General features: G+C 36.7%; 1 protein-coding gene across 1 annotated transcript in view; it reads right to left on the bottom strand.

Moving 5' to 3' along the window:
• EIF2AK1 (eukaryotic translation initiation factor 2 alpha kinase 1) overlaps positions 1-11,752 on the bottom strand; it is a 29,510-nt gene extending 17,758 nt beyond the window's left edge. The window contains exons 1-9 of the mRNA XM_027874741.1: positions 11,178-11,752; positions 5,438-5,596; positions 4,913-5,046; positions 4,453-4,490; positions 3,497-3,596; positions 2,350-2,430; positions 1,594-1,693; positions 1,011-1,074; positions 373-685 (exon numbers count right to left, since the gene is read on the bottom strand). Of these exons, the coding sequence (XP_027730542.1) occupies positions 373-685; positions 1,011-1,074; positions 1,594-1,693; positions 2,350-2,430; positions 3,497-3,596; positions 4,453-4,490; positions 4,913-5,046; positions 5,438-5,596; positions 11,178-11,559 (1,371 nt within the window). The 5' untranslated portion in view covers positions 11,560-11,752. The remainder of the gene's footprint in view (positions 1-372; positions 686-1,010; positions 1,075-1,593; positions 1,694-2,349; positions 2,431-3,496; positions 3,597-4,452; positions 4,491-4,912; positions 5,047-5,437; positions 5,597-11,177) is intronic.
• Between the last annotated feature and the right edge of the window lie 4,821 nt (positions 11,753-16,573).

Below are 16,573 nucleotides of genomic sequence, written 5' to 3' on the forward strand. Positions count from 1 at the left end.
AAATAATGATACAATGTTTCATGATTTACTAGGCATTACCACTTGGATAGTTTTAGATTTGCTGAGTAATCAAGGTTGAGCACTAAGATCAGAGATCTTCAAAAGAGATCTGCTTCAAAAGAGATCTGCTTTTTCTGTGATACCCATTCACTGGATATACTGAGTCCATAATTATTTGGATTTTTCACACTGTACATAATTTTTTTAATAAATCACAAACTAAATTCAAAGTCTTTTTAAATGCCAAGCCTCTATTCCAAAATGGCAAGTTAACTCATAACTTATCTTTTGTAACAAATTAATGTTAACAATTACTTCTATAATCATAATTAATATGTATAAGATCAATTGGGGTAGGGGCAGCCTACCTACCTCAGTTTGCCCAAGCAAGGCTAAGTTTTCTTCAGAAGATTCTTCAGTGGATGTAAAGTTCTCTTCTAGGTACGAATTATTCTCTTGCAGCATATGACGCTTAACAAGTGATCGAGTAGATGTATTAACTAAGCAATTTTCTTGTGATTCATATTCACTGGCATCTCTCGTGATCAAATCAGTATAGTTTACTAACTTGTTATTCTGATTGTCAACCCAAGTTTCTACAAAGCATTTTTCTTTTTCTGAGTCCAAATCAGCAAAAATAATGGATGAGCTACTACTTTCATCACTTTGAACATGACACTGATCTCTAAAGTAAAAGAAAGACAATGTAGAATCAATGTGCAGAAGACAGTGTGTAACAAAACAGTACCCTAAGTCAAACACCTCTAAGTCACAATGTCTATTTAAATACTGATAGGAGATAATCTGAGAGGGAAAACAGAATTTATGCCTTAGAATGGAAATAAACAAAAGGAAGGGATGGCTCAATTATGGTACTACTACTTGGTTCCTAACAGCAAAAAATAATAGTAACAATGCAAGAGTCACTAAGCAATACTCGACATATTTATATATTTTTGGAAGTACCATACCCACTTACAAGAGTCCAAATATTTAACCCTTTTTTGTACCTGTCCTCTGTCTCATCAGATACCAACTGGAGAGATGGCAACTTGACAACAGAAAGTCTCTTATCTGTTGGGTAAAAAAAAAAAACAACACAGAGAAATGTAAGGTCTTCAAAAGTATAATGATATTTATGAAAAAGCATATAGGATCATAGATTTGTAGCTGGAAGAGATTGCAGAAGCCACTCAATCTAACTCCCTCATTTTACAAATGAGAAACTTGACGACCAGAGAGATCAAGTGGACTTGACCAACTTCACAAAGGCAATACAAAATAAAGAGGCCCAGGATTCAAATCCAAGTCCTCTCACAGCAAATCCAGCAGTTTTTCACCACACCTCTCTGGCTCAGATTAGAGACACACTTTGCTCAAACTTAAAGTGAAAAAAAAAATTATATTCACAAAGCTCAATTTACCAAACTACTGCTAAAAATACAGGCAAAAATGTTAATTTACAATTGTGAAAATAAGCATGTCATTCTGGTAAGGTACAAAAGAGCCAAGTTGATTCAAATGACTGCCATGTGTTTTTAGGAGGAGTTCCAAAACAGAAACATTTAACTGTGAGATCAAATAAATGTTCACCTTGTGGTTGGGCTGAATGAACATGTTCTATCCAAGCTGTGTGATAGCCTACAATGTTAGGGTGTTGCAGACCCGACAGCACCTTAACCTCCCGAAGTACCTGGAAAAGAAAGCTGCTTATGTTTGTTCTAGAACAAAATATATGAAACTTCTGGGGTTTTTGGAATTCCAATGCTTGAACAGAAAATTTTTCTGCATTTTTTACTATGGAAAGGAAATAAATACCAATTATTAATGAACGTGATACAAACAGTATCTCACACCGTGTATGTTTCAAAACACTTTCATACAGTCTTCCCTGGAATGTCAGATGAGATAGGAGAGACAAGCATTACTTATCCCCATCTTACATGTAGGGAAACCAAAACAGAGGGGGTAAACGACTAGTCTAATGTTACCCAGAAAGTCAATGGTGAAACTTCTAGAGCTGAATTCTAAGTCTTGGAACATCTACCACTACACTCTTTCATAACAGCTGCATCCCTTTATTACAAAGTAAACGTGCTGATAGTAGACATTTATTTTTTCAATTTCCCAAACATGACATGGAAGCACTGCTAGATCATGATCTAAATCACCAAATAAAAAATGAAACTATATTCTGGACAGTTTAGTGTTAAATATATTTTATCACAGTCCAAGTATTTGAAACCTGATTCTTATGTACATTATCTATATGTCGATTTGTCTATATACAATTCAATTAGAATATTAGATTAAATTAAAGTCTTTTTCAAAAGGCTTAAAAATTCTCACCTTCATACAATCCTTTTCAGTGGCTTTCTTAATCAGAATTTTTTTAATTGCATAAAATTGCCTATCTAATTTGTTCTTGACCTGAAATGTATAGAAAAGATAAAAATTATCATATGTCAGTGACACAAATACATTCATATATTTCAGAGAATCTAAACTAATTAGGTGAATCCAAATTTGAATTTTTAATATATTTTTGTATGTTTTAGGCTCTGTGTTCTAGCAGAAGTATGAAAATTCAGAACTGGAGCGGGTGCATTTAATGATATTTAATGCTTTTCATGAACCCATTCCATTCAACAAACATTTATTTGAAGAGGTGATCAATTTCAGGGAGAGTCTGAGGGGAAGGGGAAAATCAAGATACATTTCATGGAAGGGGTGGCACTAGATTTGGGTCTGAGAATGAACAGAGATTCCCCAGAGCTTGAAGCTTAAGAGCATAGGACTTAAGAGGTTCCTTAGAAGGAACCTTGCCATTTCATCTAGTCCAACCTCTTCATTTGACAGTGAGGCTCCAAAAGGGTTAAACTGACCCTTGCCCAAGGTAACATAGGTAAGTGACAGAGACAGGCCTGAAGCCCACATCTTTGGACTTCAAATTCAGACCTCTTTCAACCACACCAAGCTGCCTCTCCTTCCAGATTTAATTAAATGGTTGCAAATGCAGCTCAGGAAGAGGTAGCCTAAGGCCAAAATAGTATAGTACAGTGATGTCAAACTCAAATAGAAATAAAACTTTGTGGACTGTATACTGATATAGAAAATCACAAATTTACATCATCTATACTGTATTGTATTTTTATTTATTTTCTGAAACATTTCCAAATTATAAATTTTAATCTGCTTCAGAATATTATGGCTATATGTGAGGCTGTGAGTCTGACACTTCTGAGATGGTGGATTAATAATATAAAGAAACTCCTGAATAAAATGACAAAATCTGAGGACCCTACCTGAATCAATGAACCTGGTCAAAAGAAACTTCAATTCTAATTATTTAATTATGTCCAAAAATTTAATTTATCTGTAAATATATTATAGATCTTAATAAGATCCTAATTTAAGTTATTTTTGGAAACTTCAATTCGAGTGTTCACTTTTGTTAAAGATCATGAAATCTGAATTAGTTTAAAAGTATAATCACCTTGTATACTTTCCCATACCCGCCCTTTCCTAGGACAGCAATTTCCTCAAACTCATTTAGATAACGAGAAGTTTGTGCTTCAAAGACCACCTCTTTTGCTCTAAAAGTTAAAAAAAACAAAACAAAATTACTATTATGTGGGATATCTTATATGCTTGTAGCATTGTTCAAATTAAAATTACAGCAAAATCTGATTAATTTGGAGTCTACTTCAGATTTGCAACTGGTGACAACTACGATAGGGGCTGAGTTGAGGTTTCTATTTCTACTATTTATAAAGTTCTTTGATAAGCAAATGAATAGTGTAAATGGTATTGGAGGTAGAGTATTAAGCTGAGATGACAAATTTTTCTCCAGTACCTTCAAATATCTTGGAAAAGTTTGTTTCGTGTATGGATATATATGTGCACACACTCAAGCGCACACATACACACAGACAGACACAGACCCACACTCACACACGCACATACTTATGTAGGTATATCTAAATAATAACTTCTCTTTAAAGCAGGTCCTTTAAGGACTTCTACTGAGTCACAGTTGGTTATCCAGTTACAATTATTGTATGTACTTAAAGACCAAAAAAGTGACCATTTAAAGTTATTTTCTAATTTAGCCTTTTTTTACAGCTTCAGTAAGCTCAAATTCAATAGCATTACCTAAGGGGACTAGATCAGGGGTGGGGAACCTGCGGCCTCAAGGCTACATGTGACCTTCAAAGTCCTCAACTGCAGCCCTATGACTGAACCCAAATTTCACAAAATAAATCCCCTTATTATTAAGGATTTGTTCTGTAAAACTCAGGACTCAGTCAAAAGGCCACACCCAAGAACCTAGAGGACTAGATACTTCAGATGCCAGTATTCTGTATAATAGTGTTTCACTGCCTGAAAAATTTGGGGCCCTTGAATAAGTTGTTTACGACTTATGATGATCAAAAAAGCATAAGAAAATACCTGGCTTTATGAACAGGACAGTATCCTTCAGGTTGAGCCTAAAAAAAAAAAGAAAAGAAAAAAGAAAAATCAATTTTAAATTTATAAAAAATGATCTTAGCTTTTCCTTAAATAATTCCCATATAAAATGTAAATGATTCAATGAACAAAAGCTAAACAACAATATATTAACCAATAATTCCAAGTACATTAGCTACCTGGGGGGAAAAAATCTAATAAGCTTTCAATGATAATAACAGGTTTCATTAAAAGCAGGGTAGATGTTTTCCTCAACAAAAAGTATTAGCAATGCTCCTGGTTTCCTTCTACAAAGTTAGAGCTTTTAAATAAGGGGAAAGTCTTTATTTTCATTGGATATTATTTTTACATGGAGATTTCAAGGTGTTTTAACATATAATTTTGACTTTGAATTCAAATATACTATTATAATAAAAAGAGAGATTGGGAGTACAGAAATTACCTCAAGAACTCTCTGCTTAGCTATTCTCATTAATTCAGTAATAGCTTTGTTGTGATGCAGCCTCAAAGAACTAAATTCTTCACTGCAGGCGAAGGAAGACAACAGCCCCATTTTGGTAAAAGTCTGACAAAGTACTATAAAAACAATGTAGAAAAAATAATTATTTGACTAGAAATCTTGACTATAATAGCACAAAGAGACAAGACTAGACTTTTAAACTATTTCTATATATCACCTACCTCAAAAGGTAGGAAACATTTTACATATCTTAAAGAACTATATAAAAGTGAATTACTTTTAGAAAACAGGTAAAATTCTGATAAATGTATATATACTGTGGATATATGCACATACATATAATACACACGCACAATAAAACATACACATATGTATACATACACATACAAGTGCATACACACATATACACTTACATTTTTCTAACAGCTAGAACAAACCTCCAACACGTAAACAAATTATCTGGTTTTTACAAACTGCAGTAAATGAAGTTGGTTTATTCTTACTAACATGTGAACACCTGTCTTGAACGATGGGGATCTGGTTCATGAACATGGCTCAAGTGCTCTAACAAAGAAACAAGCAATAGTTGGTTTGCAATTGCAGAGGGAAAAGTTGAGTGTGGTAGAGGTCCTCTCACAGCCTGGAGTTCTGCAGGAACATCAGATTCTAAAAATAAAATAAAAAAGGAATACCTATTTTAAATGAATCATAAGGATTTTCTGTGATGATAAAAAATACATGTGTGAGTAAACAATAATAACAATACACACATTATTAAACATTTAAGTCTGAAGACAAGAATAACAAAATTCAGAGCAGAGTGAAGTTAAATAAGGAAAAATTCCCTGGCAAAGGGTTTTAAGTTACATTCTAAAAGGAGGAACAAAGCCTGGCAGAGAAGTAGGAGGGCATGTACAGCGTGAGGGGTAGGATAGAGAATAACATGAATAGAGGCGCATTTAGGCACGAGGGCAGCAACAATTAAGTGGGGAGATGGTAAACATATCTGCTTAGCTACAAGGATAATTCCATGTTGAGAAATACATAAGAAATAAAGTTGGTGTGATTGGGGCACAGAACAATTTGGTTAGAAGGCCTTGAAGACAAAGCAGAATAGTTATTATTTCATATAACAAACCACTGTAAACTCCTAAGTAGGGGAACAAAATAATGAAGTGTGTATGAGTACAATTATTCTAGCAGTTATGTTAAAATGTTTTGTGGGATTAGAGTCTAAATTGGGATATAAGCTAGGAAGCTATTGCAATAGTCCAAGAATAGAGTAAATCTGCTAACTGTGGAAATAAAGCAACAAATCCAAAGATAGAGGAGGAAAAACTCAAAACCTTAGAAATGAGTTAACTGTGGGCAATGGGAGAGATAACACCATGACTTCAACCATGGGGAACTCAAAGGCTGGTATTATTGATAGTAACATCAAGAAATTAGGAATCAATGATTGTGAAAAGGGAAGATAAACTCCATTTTCAACACGTCAGATGTCAGTGAGACAGTCAAGTGAAAATGTCCTGTAGCCTAGTGGCAAAATAAGAAAGGACCCCAGGTACAACAGGTACATGGGGTGGAAATTTTGACAATTAAATACACTGGTTATATTGTGCTGTAAGAAATGATGAACAGACTAACTTCAGAAAAACCTGGAAAGACTTGTACGGTCTGATGATGAGAGAAGTGAGCAGAACCAGGAGAATATTGCACACAATAACAGTCACGGTGTGAGATGACTAATATTGAAAAACTTAACCCTTCCCAGCAATACAAGGATCTAAGACATCTCCAAAGGCCTCATGATGGAAAATGCTATCTACATCTAAAGAAAGAAATATGGAGTTTGAATGCAGATCTATTTGCTATTTTTTTTTCTTCTGTTGAGTTTTGTTTCCTCTTTCTGGTGGTTCCTCCTATTGGTTCTAATTCTTACTTACAACATCACTAATGTGAAAATATGTTTAATAGGAAAAAAAAATACACTGGTTAGTTGAAACCACAGAGTGACAGCCTTAAGTTACTAAGTGTACTTAGAAAAAAGATGAGAAGATCTAGGAGGAATGGTTAATGGATAAGAATGAGAAAAATGAGTAAAGCCAACAGTAGTAGAAGGAAAAATAGGACAAATGTTAAAGAAAAATAGAAGAAAGCTCAAGAAACTAGGCATAGTCAATGCAGTCAAATGCAACTGAAAGGTTCAGAAGGATAAGAATTGCAAAGAAAGCACTGGATTCCACTAAAAGGTCACTGGTAACCTTAGGGAGGACAGTTTTTAATTCAAATCAATATTATCATATTGAAAGAGCCCTGAGTTAGACCTAGATTTGAGACCCAGGCTCAAATCCTAGTCTTTGCCACTTAACCTATCACCTTTAACCTCTTGTTGACCTAGATTACTTCTAAAGTCTCTTGCAGTTCTGACATTCTATAACTCTACTATTGTAGGCGTGTATATATGTCTACTGTGTACAGAGCACATCCTGGACAAGATACAAAGAATAAATTAAGCCCTTTGAAAGCCCTTGCTTTCAAAGAACTAACAAGTTAGCAAAGAGAGAAACAATACATATAAATAATATCAGCAGTTCATTGTTGACAATATACTTTCCTTGTGAGATATAACTATTTCAAGTATAATTATCTCCATTTACAAATTAAAAAAATCTAAGGTACAAGGAGTGTCACAGTCAACGAGCTAGCAAGTGACTGTCTGGACTGAGACCAAGTCTTACAACTCTTAAGTCCTGTGCTATTCCCATTAAATCTCTCCAAACAAAGCTGAACAAACAATATCAATGAGAGCTACAGTGAAAGAACACTGGCTTTTCTCTGGGGTCAGAGGACGTGAGTTCAAACCTCACCACTGACACTACCCATGTAACCTCAGTCAAGTCCCTTAACCTTCCAGGGGCCTCAATTTCCACATATAAAAAGTGAGGGTATTGTACTATATGGCCTCCAACTCCATTACAGGTCTAGGTCTATGATTCTAGTACATAGAAATCAGCGAAGCAAAAATAAATACTTGGGAAGGGAGGGAGAGTAGGGGCTTGCTGGTGAAAAAATCGGGAATCCTTATGAAGAAAGAGGCATATGAGCTGGGTCTTCATGGATGGGTAAAACTTTAACAAGTGAAGACCAAAATGAAGTTTAGGGGGAAGGCAAAGCTGTCATTCTAGGCATAGCAAAGGCATAACCAGAATGGTGAAGCAGGGATGAGACAAGCACAAGTAATCTAATTTGGCTGCAGCACAGATTATAAGAGGAATAGTGAGAGATAAGGCTAAAAAGATAAACTATGGAGGGTCTTAAATGACAGGCTAAAAAGTTTTTTTTTTAAATTTTATTTTATGGAAGAATTTTGAGAATAGGAGTAACAAGATCAGATTTGTACATAAGGAAGATTAAGCTGTTTAACAATGTAAAGGAAAAATTGGAAGGATGAAGACTGAAAATAGGGAGACTAAATTCTTTTAGTGGAATTGTAAAGATAAAAACCAGCCTGGCAAGATGTTAAGAAACAAGTATCAAGGAAATGAAAGTAGTAGATTACTCCCTTGACAATTATTGACAAGGAAGAGGAGACAGGTTTCCTTACGAGGCAGGAAGGAAATGACTTCTGAGGATAGGAAGGTAGAGATATTCTGAGGTAGAAAGGAGGGAAATAGTAGGGCAGTCAAAGGTTGAGGGAGAAAGTGAAACAGCTCTACTTAGTATTTAGTATACTTAGTATACTACTTAACCTTGCTGAGTCTGTTTTCTCATCTGAAACACTTTCACAGGGTTGTTGTGAGAGCCAAAGGAGTTCATGAAAAAGCACATTATAGTACTGTGGGAGGAACACTAGATTTTAAATCCAAGAACCTGGGTTCAAGACCCAGCAGCTCTGCAACTTACTACCTCTGTCTAACCTCTATGAATCTCTAATTTTCCTTATCCGTAAAAAAGGAGGATAAAGAAATTTAAATATACCCATCTCACATAGTTCTGAGAAAAGTGCTTTGGAGGTCTTAAAATGCTGTATAAAATTGGGTTATTTTGGAAAGGTGATATTTTTTAAGAGTCACTGTTATGACTCTCAGAATTCAGTAAAGGCAGAACCACACCATCTACTTCACAGCTGACTTGGACAAACTTTAAGTTAGGCCAGTTAAATGCTGCAAACGAGGGGGGTGGACTAGATGACCTTATAGCTATAAATCTATGAGCTCCAACACAAATGCAGGAAATGAAGAGGAGCTTATTATTGCTCTCATGAATATTAACAACAATTCACATTATATAGTTCTTTTCTTAAGTGGATTAGTAGATTAAAGGTTGGGAGTTTGGCAGTCTGAGAAAAGTGGGAAAAGCTAATATTATTATGCATTACTCTCTTATTAAGTAACTTGGGTAAATCATTTAACTTCCCTGTATCAGTTTCTTCATTTAAGAAAATGGAAAAACACCTCCTGTATCGTCTTTACTCTCTAGAGTATAAATTTTTTAAAAGATGTTTATGCATACTATGAGACTCTCAAAAGAACAGGTTCTATGTAAGCTCAACAGTATTATTAATAACCCAGTCTCAGAAGAAAAATTTTTTTTACAAGGTAACCACAGTTTACTCCTTTTAGGAGTAATCTTGAGTTCACAGAAAACCTTATCACAAGACTACAGACAAGGTATGCTTACATGTTTACAGATGAAGTTCTTTCTTGGATTATCTAAGGCTTTACATTTTTGCAAATTCATTTAAACTTGCCATCTTGTCCATTAAAAATGAAGATAAAATTTGCAATTTTCCCTTTACAAATGGGAACAAACGAATTACGGATTTAGAGCATTAAATAGCTTTAGAGGTCATCTAGTCAAACTCCTTTATTTTACCTATTAAGAAACTGAAATCCAGACTAAGGTCACACAGGTAATAAGGGTAAGAGCCATACTCAAAATTCAAGTCCTCTAACTCCATAACCATTATACTTGCCTCTATACCATTCTGACTCCCACTTAAAATACCAAGTATAATAATACGCATATTCTCTTACTTCTATTTTCTTCTGTGGGTGAAGAAATTATATAAAGTGTTATATACTACCTCATATTATAAGATGTACTACTCTTATTAAATAACTTGAGGCAAGTCATTTATGTCCTAGCATTTACTGCTATAAAAGGATTTTAAAATAATTTAGTTTTTGGTTATCAAATATGTAGTATACATGATGACATTTACTATATGTCTTAAACTCAAAAAAATTTGACATATTCTATATAGGCATTTTATTCAAACTCCAGTAAAACCTAGCCAATGTTCTTCATTCCAAATGCCACCTAAAAGCATAAGAACATATCGTTCCTTTACTAAAATGCTAGGTAATTTGAACTTGTTCAAGTTTCAGTCCAATTCTCCAATCCCCCTTATATTTTCTATAGAATAGGTTTGTTGTCTCAGTGATGTCATATCTACAAAGGTTGGTCACCTTTCTCCTCTGGATTATAAATTTCTTGAGACAAAGGTATATTTAAAACCAAAACCCTTAACTCCTGGCACAAAGCCCTGCATTTCCTTCTGGTTGTACTTCGCAATTGATAAAAAGCTGAATGGGTTATGTTGCATCACTCTAAGCAGTCTTTAGTTACATCACTGTCAAGGAAGCAAATAACAACATGAACCGAGCAGTAAAGCTTAACAGCTGCTATGGCTGTCCAAAGATGCCAAGGGGTTGGTGACAACATCAACACTAAAAAAATTATTTACTGACCTTTTACCTCAGCAGTAATAAATGCGTTTTCATTTATTCTTTCGAGGTAAAAGCATATCGAATTTTTGGTCTCTAAGGGAGACAAGTTTTGCGCACGTCGATTTACCTGGTTCCTTCATCTCAAGCTCTCAGCTGTCACCTGAACCTCTGGGACAAGCGCACAAGCTGAGACATGTCTGACAAAAGGATAGAAAGTGAAGTGTGCGTATGTGTATGTGTGCAGGAATGTGTGTGTGACGGAGAGAGGAACGGGGAAGGAAGGATGCAGTAGGTTTGGAGAAAAAAAGCATTTAGTTCAAATTATTACAAGGTTCTACTGTGCCTAGCGCTGGGGAGAAGTGCTGAAGACCTGCTTCGGCTAACTGGGATTTTGTTTTGTTCTGCTTTGTGCTGTTTTCATCTCTTCCCACCACCGACGTTGTGAGATAACGGGGCCCCCGGGCCTAGGTACAGTCCAGATGCCTACGTTCCCAGAGCCCAGGTCCGCTCACCATCATATCGAATGTCCGACGCCTCCTGGGGGAAGTCTATGGCAGGCGGCGGTGGCAATCCGGCGGCTCCGGCACCCTTCGCTTCACATTCCTGGGATCCGGAGTCGTCCGCCAGCATCGTCCGCAGCACAGAGGTGGCCTCCCCATCCAAAGACTCCGCTGAGAACCTCGATCCAATCTGCGGCAGCGGCTCTGCAAGAACCGCCAGCCTCCCAGAGAAAGAGCTACAAACCCCCGGAAGTGACTGACACAGGACCGGAAATCGACTTGGTGCGGAAGAGAAGTAGGCCGCGCCTTCCCGGAGCCGAAGCGGCTCCACCGTGCGCCCCCTTCCGGGATGAGGGAGAAGCGTTGACGCGACGACCCCTGCCGGTGAGTGCATGGAATAGCTCGCCTCGGGACGCGGCACGACCCCTGGTCTCTGCCTCAACCCCGCCCCCACAAAAAAGAAAATTATGGAGGCTCCGGATTCCAGGAGTCTCTTCCTCCATCGTCTTCCCTCCTGGAGCACAACCCTACACCCATCCACCTGGTGGAATAAATCGGTACCACCACATTTCCAACACCCCCACGAAACGAAGCAGCCTTAGGACACGAACAGGAAGGCGGGAGGAAATGCCCTTCCAGCGTGGGCCGTCCCAAACTCGGCGAGACAGCCCCTCCTCAGGAGGGGGTGGGGGCGGGGGAGGGGCGGGGTCAGACCTGCTTTCCTTTGGCTGCGACTTGGCCTCTCCCGGAAGTCCGGGAAGAGGATTATGGGTAGTGAGGAAAGTTTCCATTCCCGGCTTCTCCCGCTTTTCTTCTTTTTCAGGGGTCTGGGGCCTGCAGGCTTCTCAGCCCGCTTTCTTGGGGTAAATTCGGCCTGGAGACACCCGGGCGCCGTAATAATGTCTTAAGTACATAAAGTAAAATGAATAATTACAAAGGAAGTCAGTATATTTAAATAAAGATGTAAGACCCATTCCCTTGAAATTATTACACAGACTTCAGGTTAAGAACCCCTGATTTAAACCATATGAGAACTGAGAACCCCAAACCCAAAAAGGAATTGCGTTGATGCCTGGAAATCCAGATAAATCTTGGGAGACAGAAACCAATTTTACACCCCACCTTCATCCCATGCAAACTGTTAACAAACTAGTGTGAATAGCAAAATGAACCTGTATTTTCAACAACCCTTCATAATAAAATCCACATCAGGATATTTCCCCACTTGGACATGAGTAAAGCAATATTCGATTTGGCTTTATTCTATAATTTTAACATGTTTTAAAGTAATATGTTTTCTCTCAAAGGAAGACTTATAAAGACTTAAAAGCCTTTTTTCTATAGTCGAGTACTCTTAGTAGATCTCTTCTACCTATTCTTCTTCTCTGCTCTCTCTTCTCACCCCCTCCCCATACACATTTGTGTGTGGTAATCTATATTACACATATATGTGTGTATATGTTAGTTATATTGCATTGTGTATATACATATATATGCACATTCAACATATGTATATACACATGTGTATGTATATGTGTATGAATATATATACATACAATTATTATATTGTATAAAATATGTTTATATAAAATATATGTTTATAAACATTTTATGTGTAAGGGGTTGAATATGTGTGTGTAATTGGTTAGGACTTGATATTTCATTATGTAAGGACTCAATGAGGAAACTCCCTCTATCATTGCAAATCAGAACTATTCTGCAACTTATTATCTTGTGAAGTTGCCAGGGAAAATCAACAATCAGTAAGTATTTATTAAGCTCCTGCCAGGCACTGTGCTAGGCTGGGGATAAAAGTATAATTCCTACGCACAAGCAATTTATATTCTAATAAGAGACATATATGAATATATATAGCATTTATACATAGTACAAACATAAAGTGAATAAATAAAAATGTAAACAAAATAGTTAAATACAGAGTTGTTGTTTGTCCTTCATTCTCAAAGAGGACCATGACATCAGGAACATGATGCCATGACTTGAAAACAAATTGGATTTAAGTGAGGGAGGACTGTGCAAAGTACTCAGCCTCTCTCTTCTCTGCAGCCCTCTGGGTCCAGTGGCAAGATATAGATGGGAAAGATGAAGTGGCCTGGGATGAAGTGGGAGACCATGGCCTTTTTAAATTAAGGTCTTTCTCAGGTCTCAGTTTGAGTGAGACAATGCCCATTCACTGATTAATGCTAGGTAAGAAATGAGGAAAAGAATGGCCTCATATATGTGTGTGTATATATATGTATATGTATGTATGTATATGTATGTATGTGTGTATATATGTGTGTGTGTGTATATATTATATGTATTATATATATATATATTTATATATATCTCAGTCTGGAAGGGGAAGACCCTCAAGGTTTTTGGCCAAAATATAAATAATTGCTATTTACATTCACTCTGAGCAATCAGGGCCCAACAATGACCCCATGGGCTTGGGCTGAAACCTATTGTTGGCCAGTCGAAGAGAGCCAGAATGATTTGGATTGTTTGGGAGGACAGACACTAGCAATTGGTAGAATCAGAAAAGCCATTGCTTGAATTGTATCTTAAAGGAAGAGAGGGAATTATAAGAGGTGGGAAATTGGGGGGGGAGTGTTAAGAGTATGGGGGGAGAGAATGTGTGGGAGTAATGTACAGGTCTGGAAAGAGAAGTAGAGGTCAGGTTATACAGGACTTTAAATGCGTTTTATTCTAGAGGCAATAGGAAGTGACTACAGTTGGTTGAATGGAGGACTCGCATGATCAAATCTGTGCTTAGGAAGAATTACTTTGGCAGCAATGTGTGGAATGAACTGGAGTGTTGGGAGACTTGAGGCAGGGAGATCAATAAGGAGGCTATTGAAATAATCTAGGTATTCTCTTTTTAAGTGGACAGAAGGAGTCTTATGGGAAAGATATCATGAAGGTAGAAATAGCAAGATTGGCAACTATTAATATGTATGATGAGGGAGAATAGGGAATCTACGATATTGCTATGATTACAAACCTGGAAACCTGAAAGGATGGTGATGGTTTCACCAGAAATAGGGAAGTTTGGAAATGGGGAGGGTTTAGACATGCTGAGTTTGAGAGGTCCCTGGGACATCCAGTTTGAAATGCACAATAGGCAACTGATTATATAGGATTAAAGCTCAAAAGAGAAACTGGGGCTAGTTATGCAGATCTGGCAGTTACGTGCATAGACATGACAGTTAAACCCATGACAGCCAATGAGGCTACCAAGAAAGAGTATAGTGGGAGAAGAGATGAAGGCCCAGGACAGATTCTTGGAGAGAATACCCACCATTAGGTGACATGGTGTGGATGATGAGCCAGGAAAAGAGAATGAGAAGAAGCAGTCAGACAACAAAGAGGAGAAGCTGGAGAGGTTAATGTCACAAAAATCCCAGAGAAGAGAGTAAACAGGGAGAGAAGGAGATCAGCCAACAGCATCATATGCAGCAGAAGACTCGGACTGAGAACAGACCATCAGATTTAGAAATTAAGAAAAAGGAGTTAACTTTGGCAACAGCAGTTTAAGTTGAGCAATGAAGCTGAAAGTTAGATTGTGGAGTGAGAGTTGGAAGGCAGTAGAGAAAGAAGCAGTTGATAGGGAGAGGTTGAAGATTTGAGAGAGTTTGATTAATAGTATAACTAATACAATATAAATTTTAACAAAAGAACAATAAATGTATTGTCCCCATCCAAATCTTCCTGTGATCCATTTGTCTTTGTAGTTTTTAAAATATGGTTGTAGCAAACGTTTATGTAGTTCATATTATGCTGACCTCACTTGCATCATTTTGTATATGTAAATATATTTCTTTCTGTTCTTCATATGTATCATTTGTTGTGGTACTATAACATTCCAGTACATTAATATAACATAATTGACTCAGCCATCCCCCAATCATTAACCACACTGGTTATTTACAGGTTTTCACTATTAAAAATAAAGTTCTATGAATATTTTTCTACTGAGGTCGTTGCCTTTTGAGAGACAAGAGAGAAATGTGAGAGATGTTCTTAAGGTAAAATTGAAAAGACTTGCCAATTAACTGATTGGCTGTGTGAAGTGAAGGAGAGGGAGGAGTTGAGCATGACTTCAAGGTCATGAACTTGAGGGACTGAAAGAACAGTGGTTCCTTTAACAGAAACATAGAAGTTTGAAGAGGAGGTAAGTTTAGGGTGTGTGGGAGAGGAAGATAAAAAAGTTGTTTTGGATATGCCTGCAGAAACAACCAAGAACTATAGGCAATTGAATTCAGAAACTTACTAACCACTCTGAAAATGAATCGACTGTCCTTCTTTTCCCTGGTTTTAATTTACCTCTTCCACCTTCATCTATACATACCATCCATTTATGCTTTTATAAACTTTAACATAAGATTTTCTTTGTCCTAACTTTTCTCCTAATCTCAAGTCTGATTGTAATCTCATAAAAACATATACTTATAATCCCTCATTTGTAAAATAGCTTATGAATATACAGTTTGACACAGTTTCATAGTTTCATTAATAAAATATTGACTTCTATGATACACAGATAAGGCATCTATAGTTTAAAAAAAAGTTGCATCCTGTCAGCCTACATTTGTGTTTAACCCTGACACTTAGAGCTTTCTCTTTCCCTATAGGACATTTATACATACTGGGAGATTTCATCAAAACAAACCAAAAAGTAGATAAATCCTCTACTATACTTATAAGGGGACCTTATTTTCATTTTTTAAAATTTTAAACAATTTTTTTCTTAATAGCATTGTATTTTTTCCAATTAACTTGTGAAGATAGTTTTCAACATTTACTTTTATAAGATTTTGAGTACCAAATTTTTTAGACCTTATTTTCAAACAAAATAACTAGCCTGAGCTGTGGACCACTTATTTGTCAATCAGGAGTAGGTGAGCCAATCAGGTAGTACTAAAAAAAAAAGGGAAAATTTGTCGAATATTGATCAGTCAGAAGCAAGTGACTTTAGTGATAAATATCATTACATTCAGTCAACTGGTAATATTCTTAGCAGAGGCCATAATTAAAATGGCAAATTCTTTATAGCTGTTAGGATTCTTGGTTCTACAACTTTTAATCCTTTGAAAGCCTAGATCACTTAACCTCAGTTTCCTCTTCTGGAGGGGGGGGACTGGACTCCAATTTGCAAGGTCCCTTTGAGCTCTTAATCCTATGATCTTATTTACATATTTTCCTCTTAAACTTCAGTCTAGCCACTTGGTGTTGAATTCTTTGACCACTGTAACCCATAAAACAAAGAAAAATACAAAATGGCCTTTAGTTCTGTGCAGACCCTATCCTGTTTCTATGGTAGCTTTGACAGAGTGGTAGAAAAGGGGACATAACGTGGTAAGACTAGCACAAGTTTTAGACTATCAACATTAGCTTAACTGTGT

Source organism: Vombatus ursinus, unplaced genomic scaffold, assembly GCF_900497805.2.
Source record: "Vombatus ursinus unplaced genomic scaffold, bare-nosed wombat genome assembly UNPS02014807.1, whole genome shotgun sequence".
Classification (NCBI taxonomy): domain Eukaryota; kingdom Metazoa; phylum Chordata; class Mammalia; order Diprotodontia; family Vombatidae; genus Vombatus; species Vombatus ursinus.